The sequence below is a fragment of the Euleptes europaea genome, chromosome 17 (genome assembly GCF_029931775.1).
Source record: "Euleptes europaea isolate rEulEur1 chromosome 17, rEulEur1.hap1, whole genome shotgun sequence".
Lineage (NCBI taxonomy): Eukaryota > Metazoa > Chordata > Lepidosauria > Squamata > Sphaerodactylidae > Euleptes > Euleptes europaea.
In genome coordinates this window covers 51,006,778-51,018,546 of record NC_079328.1, presented here as the reverse complement: position 1 = coordinate 51,018,546, position 11,769 = coordinate 51,006,778, and the positions used below count along the sequence as shown (strand labels likewise).

General features: G+C 51.4%; 1 protein-coding gene across 1 annotated transcript; it reads left to right on the top strand.

Annotated features, from left to right (window-relative positions):
- The first annotated feature begins 580 nt into the window (after positions 1-580).
- TERF2 (telomeric repeat binding factor 2) lies at positions 581-10,623 on the top strand. The gene is made up of 10 exons (XM_056862415.1): positions 581-764; positions 2,097-2,180; positions 2,603-2,733; positions 3,786-3,872; positions 4,938-5,084; positions 5,659-5,987; positions 8,087-8,456; positions 8,772-8,844; positions 9,939-9,994; positions 10,451-10,623. Exons 1-10 carry the CDS (start codon positions 581-583, stop codon positions 10,607-10,609), a joined length of 1,620 nt encoding a protein of 539 aa, XP_056718393.1. The 3' UTR covers positions 10,610-10,623.
- The last annotated feature ends 1,146 nt before the right edge of the window (positions 10,624-11,769 follow it).

Sequence of the window (11,769 nt, the reverse complement as noted above, 5' to 3'; positions counted from 1 at the left end):
GATAAGGCATAACACAATTGTTGTACTTTATGCAAACTTTTACAGATGAAGCCCCTTGTCCTGCAGCCACCCAAGGATTTCTTGGATTGATGAAGCCTGAATAGGTGAAATGGGTATAAACACCGGAAGCCCGTCTTCTTCTTACGGAATCCAGCAGCATCAATGGTGCAATGAGCAAATATACGTATAAGTGAAGATTGATAGGATTGTGCGTCCTATTAAGGAACTGGATTTCCAACTGTCATCTTTGGGCCCAGGGTGACGGATGCCGTGAAAGCAACAGCGTTCTATAAAAACCCTCCTTTGAAAAAGGACTGTTTAGGCGAGACATTCCTCACTGAGCCGTACGTGGCCGGTCTATTGGGCGGCTGGGCCACCAGCGCTGGTTCCCTGCGGCGCAGCCTGGACGCCGGCAGCCCCGCCCAAGACCACCTCCGCCCGTGACGCCGCCGGAGCAGGCGCGCTTTGTAGGGGCGGCCTGGCCGGAGCGGTGCACCCTGGGAAATGGAGTCCGCTTGCGGGGTGCGTGGGCGGGCGAGGCCGCCACTTCCGCTCCCCGCGGCGCTACTTCCGGGCGGGAATGGCGCGGGGCGGCGATGGCGGCGGGCGGCGCGCGTCCGCGGCCATGGAGGCGGAGGCGCGCGGCCGGGCGCTGGAGGAGGCGGCGGCCCGCTGGGTCGTGCTCTTCTACTGCCACCAGGCCGCGCGGGCCTTCCGCGCAGGCCGCAGCCGCGACTTCCGCCAGCTGCGCGACATCCTCAACGGTGGGTGGTGGTGGGGGGGGGGAGCGCGCAGCAACAGCTGGACCCCCCCCAACTCCTCCTCTCCCCAGCCCCCTCACCGGGAAATCTTGAGGGGGGGAGAGGGAGTGCAGCGCGCCCCGCCCCAGAAAAGGCGTTTTTACCACCGAGCAAAAAACGCTGCTGGCCCCCCCTCCTTCCCCCCCTCCCCGGAGCAGAGCCCGGTGGGGGGTGGGAGGGAGGGAGGGCCGGGGGGTAGATGCGTGAGGCGCCGAGAGCCAGAGGGGGGCCGGGGCTGAGTTTGTAGAGCCTCTGCTCGGCATGCAGAAGGGCCCGGGTTCCATCCCCGGCAGCATCCCCAGTTAAAGGGACCAGGCAGGTAGGTGATGGGAAAGACATCTTTGCCTGAGACCAAGGAGAGCCGCTGCTGGTCCGAGTAGACAGTACTGACTTTGATGGACCAAGGGGAAGAGTTCCAATTCAGTATGAGGCAGCTTCATGTGTGGGGGTGCAGCACCCCCCCCCCCGCTGCGCTGGGAAACGACACTCTTTCCGGGGAGCCTGCAGAGAGAGAGGGTGGGTGGGTGGCGGCTCTGCTGGGCTTGTCGGAGCTTTCCCTCCCTCCCTCCCTGGGCCATGGAAGCCCGCCTGCCCTCGGCATCTTCACAAGCAGGCTGATAAAATAATGACCACTTGGAAGCTGTTGGAATAGGACATGTGGGCTGACCTGGCCTCCTGAGCTCCATTTCCCCCTGCCAAATATTTCCCTTCAGTGACTTTGTGGATACAGGGGAAACTCATAGCTTTATACTGCAGGTCACCCCTGGCACACGGGGGGGGGGCACACGTCTGCTTCTGTTTGCCACATGTGAGATCTTTCAGGGGGCTGTTGAGGGAGAAGCAGGTCGAACAAATATGCGAAGCCAGATCACATTATTTAGAACATCTGTATGTTTTCTGGAATTTCCCCCCTGAAAGCCCACATCACTCTGCAGCAAACTGTTGGGAGAGGATGGAGCATCTTTTGAGTGTGCTTTCAAAAGCTGCACTACTGTATATTTTCCCCATAAAGGTGTGTCTCTTGTGTGCAAGTGTGTGCTTTTCTCTGGGATGGATAGCTTCTGACACAGGATGAGATGGATTTCTGGGTGTTGCTGAAGCCAGCAGTGGGGTGGATTTCACGCTTCATGGCTGGAATAGCTGCTGGGGTGAAGCAGCAGCCTGTATGCTTGCATACGACGTAGCCATGTGCAAGAGGCCGCACGTGAAAAGGAAAGTGTGTTTCCCTGCTGAGCTACCTGGGCAGCTTTGGCTTTGGGGTGGCTTGACTAACTGCCTGTCTTACCATTCTTGCAGCTGTACTCGTGCGGCCCTTGGCTCTGGAACAACACATTCATCTTCAGCTGCGGATCGTCCAGCTTCTCTCCCGACTTGAAGAGGGTGAGTTCAGGTCAGAGTAAGGCTCCTGAGATGCTTCTTTTTGTCGGAAGATGCCCCTGGGCAGTTTCTGGGGGGAGGTGGCTTGTGCTGGCAAACATAGTCAAGTGTAGCCCCTTTTCACCTACCCTCCACCCGAACCCTACAGTAGCACGATGAGAGAAAGAAGCAATTGGAAGAGAGTGGGAGAAACACAAAGGAGAGAAGGAGGAGCAGCTGCTTCTCTGTTCAGTTGAGAAGTCTGCAGGAGAAGCAGTGGCTTTCTGGCATGATGGTTGGAAGTGTGGCTTGCTCCAGAGTGTGGCTTGCTTTTTTCCTTGACCTTGAGAGGTCTTCTGTGCACAGATTTATGGTTACAGGAGAGATGCTATATTTGAGATAAATGACATTTTAGTGGCAACTGAAATTCTTTCTGTGCATTGTAGATTGGACTACTGATTCAGAGGCTGAGCAGACACCTTTTGAAAGTGCGCTTGTTTTTCTGGAGACAATGAAGAATGAGCGCCAGCTAGATGAGGCGGTCATAGAGACACTGAGAAGAAAAATAAAGGAAGCTGTAAGAATGAAGATGTTGTTTTCTTTAGATGGTGTTTGCTGTTTTCCAGGCATTAACCCACAAATATGTTGAGGTCAATGCCTGTTGTTTATAAACTTTGGGACACAAAACAAGAGGGAGGAGAGCGATTTCATTAGGACTATAATTTAGACCTTGGACTTCGCTTTTTCCTGGTTCTCTCTGCAATCAAATGAGCCTACTAAAATTATGAGACCCCAACCATTCTTACGAGCTTGCAGGCCAACACATAGGCTTTCCTTGGTTATTTATGGCATGATGGGAGAGAGGTGAGAGCAACTCTCAAGTCCAGAGGAGGGCAACAAGGATGGTGAGGGGTCTGGAGACCAAGTCCTGTGAGGAAAGGTTGAAGGAGCTGGGTCTGTTTAGCCTGAAGAGGAGAAGACTGAGAGGAGATATGATAACCATATCCCTGAAGAGGAAAAGACTGAGAGGGGTTATGATAACCATCTTCAGGTACTCGAAAGGCTGTCATAAAGAGGATGGTGCCGAGTTGTTTTCTGTTGCCCTAGGAGGTCGGACCAGAACCAACGGGTTGAAATTAAATCAAAACAGTTTCCGTCTTGACATTAGGAAGAATTTTCTAACAGTTAGAGCAGTTCCTCAGTGGAACAGGCTTCCTCGGGAGGTAGTAAGCTCTCCTTCCCTGGAGGTTTTTAAGAAGAGGTTAGATGGCCATTTGTCAGCAATGCTGATTCTGTGACCTTAGGCAGATGATAAGAGGGAAGGCATCTTGGCCATCTTCTGGTCACTGGGGGTGTGGGGAGGGGAAGGTAGTTGTGAATGTCCTGCATTGTGCAGGGGGTTAGACTAGATGACCCTGGTGGTCCCTTCCAACTCTATATGATTCTGTGATTAACAGTAGTTCACTAAAGTTGCTGGCCTGCAGAAGATTGGCTTTTGAAGGGAAAGTGATTTTAAGCCGGTTTGATTCTTCCTTAAGTGGTAGAGAAAGTCGGCATATAAAAACAACTCTTCTTCTATATATTTTTTGGATTATTAAAATGCTCACCATTCTTTACTTGCTTCTGTAGGCTGTTATTGCCTGTGTTAAGAACCAAGAGTTTGAGAAAGCCAACAGGCTTCTGAAGACACAGATGTTGAAGGACCCGAGTACCCAGGTGAGTTCTGAGGAGGCAAGAACGGGCCTGGCTGGGAACGGCTGGTCCTTCCACAGATCCAAACCTAGGATGCTCAGGCAGCTCAGCAGAGATATGGAGGCCCAGGGAAAAAACATGGTATTTTTCTGATAGGAAATTTGGGGGAGCACTTGACGAAAAAACTCAAAAGTTATAGCATGAAAGAGTCTGAGGACCCTTCCATTTTTCCATTGGAAAAATTGGGAAATTTGGGTGAATATTGTAAAAAACAACAAAAAAACCCAACCTCTTACACTGTAGCCATTTATACCTTTTTCATTATTTTTTTGTTGTTTGAATGAAAAATTTGGCCACAGTGTGCTGTAATGTGTTTAATGGTAACACATTATTAAAGAATTCAGGGTTTTCAGGTGTTACACACTTTAACTTAATATCCAAACATACTGGTAGGTTTATCTGTTGTGCTTTTTTTCTGTACAGATCATGAACTTTTTTTTCTTTACTGCAGAATGTGTTTTTTGCCTTCAACTTTCTCCAGTGGCAAAAATAAAAGAAACGTGTGCTGTAGTGGCAGAGGGTAGAGCAGCAGTTTGCAGCTCTTTCTCAAGTAGTGGGTATACTTGACATTTTTCTTACAGAAAGTGAAGATATTTATGCTTTTAAACTCCATAAATATACCAGTTAGTACAATTTTATGTGGTAAATTAGTTATAAATTATGCATTTTGTGTTGTTCAATCAGTAAAAGGTTTAGATTTGATAGGAAATTAAGTATTACAAATATTTCAATTTCCCCCCAAATTGCTGTTTTTGCCAAGAAAATAGTTTTTTTCCATGGCTTCAGAACTTCTGATAATTTTACATCTTTTCTGTGAGGGCCATGACTTTGCAATCTGCACATGCTCTCTTGGTTTGTGCCCCACACCTCTCCCAACACCATTAATCCCAGACCCTTGGGAAATAAGTACAGAGCTAGCTGCTCAAGTGGTCTGGCGCTCATGTTCTGAGTTTGAGATTCTCCAGTTAGTGCAATGCATGGGTGGAGGAAGGGCACTTCTACTAAGTCCACTTCGTTTCCTTTGCCTAGAAGACAACATTGGCCTTGCAGGCCATCGTCCAAGAGAGGAACTCCTCTCATCCAAAAATCTGGAACTTCTCCTTCAAGGCCTTCCAGCAAGAAATGCTTCTGTGTTTGGAAGATTACCTGGATGACTCTGATCCCTTCCTCCTTGAGGTAAGCACCCCTCTGCTTCTCTTTGCTTGCTAGGCTCAGCCCTGACAGCTTGAACACACATGAAGCTGCCTTACGCTGAATCAGACATGAAGCTGCCTTATGCTGAATCAGACACGCGGTTTGGGATCAAGGTCAATATTGTCTAAACAGACTGGCAGCGGCTCTCCAGGGTCTCAGGCAGAAAAGAGTCTTTCATATTACCTGCTATTTGAGACTTTTAAACTGGAGATTCTGGGGCTTGAACCTGTGACCTGCATGCCGAGCAGATGTTCTACCACTGAGCTGTGGCCCCTCCCTTACATGTCAGGAGTGCATGTTTCTGCTGGAGCACCGTTGCCGACACAGAAGCATCACCCTTCCAGCTGCCTGTCTGGCTTAGGACTTTTACACGGGGGCCATCTTAGGAAGGCCACTGTGTGTTCAGGGGATGCTTTCAAGTGGTCCAGGGTGCCTGCCTGCCAACCTCTAGGCCAGAGGTTGCATAGGACTTGCATGCCAAATTAGAAAACTGGGATGTACGAGAAGAGCTTTTCCTGTGAGTGAGTGTGTCTGTCTGTCTGCTCTCTGTTTTAAGATGGCACAAAAGCACTTGGCTGATACGCACGCACCCAGGCTCAGTACCTTGGGAGCAGCCAGCAAGGAGACGGGGGCCTCGGAGCCCATGGAGGAAGGGGCTGGGTCGGCAGAAACAACGAAGAACGAGTCCGTGGGAAGATCCAATGAAGATTTGGCCAAGCCCGAGATGGAGGGTGAGGCCAGAGGCGTGGAGAAAGAAAGGCTGGAGGCTTTGGTAGGAGCCAGGGAAGAGGGCCCCGTTTCCGAACCAGAGAGAGGAGCTGATGAGCAAGTGATAGCAGCAGAGCCTCCTGAACTGTCCTTGGGGGCTCCCAAGGCCTCGGGCCGGTGAGTAACCTGGGGCAGCAGAACAGCACAGGGGTCGGGAGTGCAAAGGGGCTGCTGATTCTCCACTCATGACGCTGCCATTTTTGGAAGGTGCTGGAAAACCGGAGGTGTGATTGTAGCCTTTCTGGCCCTCAGCATTAGCACCCCCCTTTGCAACTGACACAGCAGAGCCAGGAGGGGGAGTTGTGTGTGTGTGTGTTCTGGCCCTGCTAGATTGAGGGTGCCAAGTGATGTGCTGTCTGGCTGGCTTGGTGCCCTTAGAACTCCCAGAGCTCAGGGCAGGTTGCCATTGTAAAACCTCCCAAAATCCAGCCTGACCTAGAATGCCCAGGCAGCAACTGGCACCTTGTCAGTCAGTCCTGGGAGAGCAGGAGAGGGTTTTCACTGCTCCCCAAAGCCCGTCAGGTGGAGCAGGGGGTACAGCTGAGGCTCATCTTTAGCAACCAGGATGAAAAGTTTCATTTGTTTTTTGTGTTTAATTATAAAAGCAATAAAAAATTAAAAAAAAAAGTTTCATCAGCCTGCTTTAAAAGGAATGTGGTGCCTTGTATTAGACCTCAAAAACACCCAGATCTGCTCTGGGTTAGATGCCGATGTGGATGCATGTCCAGAAGATGTACCTTTGGCATCTGCTTGTCCAATTTATATGGATACTTTGCAGCTTGTGGCATCCGAGGATGTGGACAGGATCCTTGGAGAGGTGAGGCCTTCCCACCTGTGTTCTCGACCCTTGCCCTGTCTGGCTGATAAAAGTTGCCAGAGGGGAAATGGCTAAGTGGGCAAGGGGAGTGATGGATGTTCCTGTTGAGAGCGGGAGTTGTGCTCAAGGAGGCAGCGGGTAGGCCTGTTTTGAAAAAAAACATCCCCAGGCCCTACTGTGTTGGAGAATTTCTGTCCAGTCTCCCATCTTCCATTCTTGGGCAGGGTGCTGGAGCGGGTTGTGGCTTCTCAGAGTCCAATGTTCTGGATCCCTTTCAGTCTGGCTTCTGGATTTGGAAGAGAAGCTGTCTCTGGTCGCCTTGGTTGATTACTTCTATTGAGAACTGAACAGGGGGAGTGTGACCCCGCTTGTCCTTCTGGCTCCCTCAGCGGCCTCCAATACTATTGACCATAGCATCCCCCTGAGCCACCTCTCAGCACTGGGGCTGGAGGGCAGCATATTACAGTGCTTTGAGCCCTATCTTGGGGGGAGCGGTCTCAGAAGACAGTGTTGGAGGATTCCTGCTATGCCCCATGGCGGTTAACCTGTGGGATGCCGCAGGGTTCCATCTTATTCCCCGTACTATTTAGTATCTACAGGAAGCCACTGGGGGAGATCATCAGGAGGTTTGGGCTGTGGTGGCACCAATATGCGGGAGACACCATGCTGCACCTGTCTTTTCCACCTAATTCCAAGGATGCTGTTGATGTTCTGAAACAGTGCTTGGAGGTAGTGATGGCCTGGATGAGGGTGAAGAAGCTGAAATTTAATCCTGACAAGAGAGAGGTTCTCTGGGTCAGTAGAAAGGCAAGACCAGGGACTTCAAGATCTCCCCTGTCTTGGACGGGGTTATAACTCCCCTGAAGAGCCAGGTTTGCAGCTTGCGAGTGGTGCTTGACATAGCAGTTATTTTAGAAAACCAGGTGGCTGCGGTAGTCTGGAGTGCTTTTGCCCGGCTTTGGCTGATGCACCAACTGCATCTGTTCCTGGTTCAGTCACATCTGGCCACTATGATCCATGCCTTAGTTACACCTGGACTGGACCACTGCAGTGCACTCTACTTGAGGTTACCCTTGAAGAGTGTTTGGAGGCTGCGGCGAGTGCAGAATGCTGCGGCTAGACTGCTGGTTGGGGCCAGCTATCGGGAGCAGGTGACCCCTCCAGATAACACTGGCTCTGTGTATGTCAAAACCTTCCTCCTCTTGCGCAAGAAGTCCATCTAGCCCACAGAACTGCTGTTCTGTTTAGTAAGAGGCTCTTACAGAGGAAAAGGCATCCACCCTGAGGTAGCTTCTTGTATGGAGGTGACAGGCTGAGCAGCCTAGCTCATGGGTGGGGAGAGAAGCCATGCCTGTGACTTCTCTCCCCCCCCCCCCCCGCTGAGGCCCTGTTTTTGCAGGTACCCCCACAGGAGGCCAGCCTTCCACAACCTGTCTGGTGTGAGAGGAGCGTTCAAGGCACTTTACGACTCTGCGGATGCCGATGCTGCTTTTTCCACGCTGGATGAGACGGACTGGGCTTGCCCCAAAAAGATTTCAGGATCCCACCAAGCGAAGCGCCAGAGGGAGGAGGAGAAGGCTGCCCCTGGATCTCCTTCCTCACTCCAGAAGACTAAATGTTTGGTGACCGTTAGCAGGCTGGTCCAGGGGTGTGAGACCTCTTGCCCCTGTGACTCGTGTTCCAGACTAGAAGCGTCACAGAAGCCCCCAGAGACTCCCGTTGCCCGGCCTACGGAACCTGAAACGCCCACCCCGCCACGCAGTCCCCAGGTTCCAAGGTGTGGGATGGGTTCCGTGCTTGTGATGTTGGGGAGCTGGAGTGTTGAAGTGGTTAGTGGCATGAGCTATGAGCTAGAAGTTTCTGGTTTTCAGTCTCACCTTAGCTAGGAAGCTGTTGGGTGGTTTGCTACCCCCTATTTATGGCGATGTATATAAACACAGGAAACGTGGCGGGGGAGAGAATGGTAGAGCTGTGTAGATACAGCAGGTGATGTGCAAAATAAGCAGATTGGCTTCATTTTCCTCCTTCAGAGCATTGGCACTGTACCACAACACGGCTTCTCTTCCTCTATTGAATGCAGGGAGTTCCAACAGAGATCAAGTCTTTGGCGAGAAGAGAAGGAGACCTGGAGTGGGGAGGACGAGCTCTTCAACTGCAGTGAGTGTGGCACTTGGAGTGCCTCTGCTGGGTGGGCCCAGGCCGGCTGCCTCTTTGCACTCTCCAGACCTCACGGAGAAAGCTTGTGTTCAGTTCAGTTTTGGGCACCACAATTTAAGGAAGATGTAGATCAGCTGGAAGGTGTCCAGAGGAGGGCAGCAGAGATGGTGAAGGGTCTGGAGACCAAGTCCTGTGAGGGAAAGTTGAAGGAGCTGGGTATGTTTAGCCTGAAGAGGAGAAGACTGAGAGGGGACATGATAACCATCTTCAAGTACTTGAAGGGCTGTCACATAGAGTAGGGTGCCAAGTTGTTTTCTGTTGCCCCAGAAAGTCGGACCAGAACCAACAGGATGACATTAAATCAAAAGAGTTAACATCTAAACATTAGGAAGAGTTTTCTAACAGCGGTTTCTCAGTGGAACAGACTTCCTCGGGAGGTGGTGAGCTCTCCTTCCCTGGAGGTTTTTAAGCAGAGGCTAGATGGCCATCTGTCAGCAGTGCTGATTCTATTAACTTAGGCAGATAATGAGAGGGAGGGTACCTTGGCCATCTTCTGGGCACTGGGTGTGTGTGGGGGAGGTAGTTGTAAGTTTCCTGCATTGTGCAGGGGGTTGGACTAGAAGGCCCTGGTGGTCCCAACTCTATGATTCTATGAAAGCTGCCTTGGGGTATAGAGTCCAGTGGTAGAAGTCCACCATTGTCCAGGAGCAGACTGAGTCACTCCCTGCTTGGGATAATAGCGGGAGCAGGGAGAGCAGGTTGCATCCCAGCTTCTCCTGTGAGATCACTGCTGGCGGTCTTGTGGTCGTAGCCAATTGCTTGTCTTGACTGCGTTCTTACCCTACCTCGCTTCCTCAGATCAGGTGCGGAAGGGAAATTCTCTCCCCCTAGAGACTGGTGACCTTTTCCATTGCTTACTTGGGAACGTACCAAATAGCTTGGGGGAAAGGCCGGCATAGAAATGTTTTCACTAAAATACAAAGCAATCACTGTCTGCCTTCCCCTGCAAGTACCTGCAAGTGGGGTTAGTCTGCCTAGTGCCTGAAGAGGGGAAGGTTATTGCCCCAGAGCTGCTAATTGGATTTGTCTTCCAGCATCTTCAGGGGAAGGGAGCACCAACACTTCCATCACGTCTGGAGCAAAAAAGCAGGTAACTGCAGGACGGCCCTGATCCAGCCCTTCTAAAAGGCCACCGGTTCTTTCCCCCCACCAACTGAGGCTGTGAGACCAAAATGGCAATTTCTGAGCAATTTCTGAACAATAATCCCTCCACAGCACAATTAAGGGCCTGGCGAGGGTATTGGATCTATCATCTTAATAATGCTGTAAAGTAGTCCTGCATGGCGGGGGGTGGGTGGGGAGTGGTTTCCTGAAGGCAGCTGCCTTGATTCAGTGCCCTGAAGTCTGAGCCACAAATTTCCCAACTTGCATTCAGGCTCTCTTGGTAGTGCATCACCTCTCAAACGAGGCTGTGTGTGGAGGGGGGAGTCCAGGCCAGGCCTCTTAGCTTTGGGAACAGAGTAAGACATGATTGGTGATGCCCTTGGGAAGGATAGGTTCGGTCTTGGGAGAACTTCCCTGATGGTCTCTGTCCTTTGTTTCGTAGAAGTGGACTCCAGAAGAAACTGAGTGGATCCGGGCAGGTGTGAAGAAGTATGGAGAAGGGAACTGGAAAGCCATTTTCAAAGCATACCGCTTTAAGAAGCGCACTCCAGTGATGATTAAGGACCGCTGGCGGACTATGAAGAAGCTGGGTCTCAACTGAACTTTGGGAGGGTTGCTGAGTCAGCACATGAGTTTTAGGCCACGTGAACGAGTGGGGTCGGCATGGATTCTTCTGCGAGGCCGCGCCCTCGGGCTGAGCTTGTGGCCGCTGTGCAGCACCGCAGGCGGACCTGGACCTCCTCCGATCTCCGGGCTTGGAAGCAGCCCCTGTTGTGCTGACGGGCAGGATCCTGGCCACTTCCCTTCCCCTCGGCGCACCACAGTCCATGGTGTTGCTGTTGGTTCTCCATTTCTGGTTAAATGGCAGATTGTTCCTGTCATAACTCTCTAGATTTACTTTGCGGTGAACTTCAGCAGGGGTCCAAAGTTTATAATTTTATAAAGAAAGACGTTTTCTTGTTTTAAGTTTGGTAGGACCGACAGCTGGAGAAAATTTTTTGAATTTGGATGCGCGGTACGTTTTGAAAAAATAAATTAGTTTTTCTGTTCTTGGAATTCTTGGCCCTTTTCCCAAGGGACAGATGAACAGCTGCTCAAATCGCTGACAACTGTATGATGTTACAACTGCTGGAGGTGGGGGAGCTGTGTTGCTTTTGTCAGAGAGGCTGAGGCCAATGCCGTGCTGCCCTGATGGGGTATTTGGCTTATCCGTTGGTGTGGTATTTCGTTGGGTGGCGGGCGCATGGGTTGGTACATTCCATTCAGATACATACTATATGGATGATGGGACAAAACCACCTGTTGGCGTTAGGACACACTGTGCTGTTGAAAATCCAGTTTTGCTCTGCTGCAGTGTTCCCCAGAATCCAGGAAGAGTGGGGGAGGGACACCCCCCCTCAAGGAGGGCTTTGGGCAACGAGGTGCCCTTTATGGCGTTCTTCATCCCCACCCACCCCGGCCCTAACGCACACAGTGCTGCTAGAGCTGGGTGGCCTTCTGATCTTGTGGCTGTGATATGCAGAAGCCTTTTGTGTACTCACATCCCCCCCCACACACACACACCTTATCCAGGCTGCTGAGAAAGTGCCCGCCTGGCATAGAGAGGGGTGGTGTCCTTCAGCAGCAGCTGCAGGCAAGTTGCATTCCTGCTGCTGGGGCCTTCTAAAGGATCAAACGGCAGGGGCTGGGATAAGGCAACAGCATGTGGGAATGTAGCCACACCAGTGGAGTTGGGGCAGGAGAGAGATCCTGTGCATGTTT

Coding starts and splice junctions, on each gene's coding strand:
- TERF2 (XM_056862415.1), top strand. CDS start 581: ATGGCGCGGGGCGGCGATGGCGGCGGGCGGCGCGCGTCCGCGGCCATG. Junction 2,181..2,602: donor TCTCTCCCGACTTGAAGAGG/GTGAGTTCAGGT, acceptor TGTGCATTGTAG/ATTGGACTACTGATTCAGAG. Junction 9,995..10,450: donor CGTCTGGAGCAAAAAAGCAG/GTAACTGCAGGA, acceptor TTTGTTTCGTAG/AAGTGGACTCCAGAAGAAAC.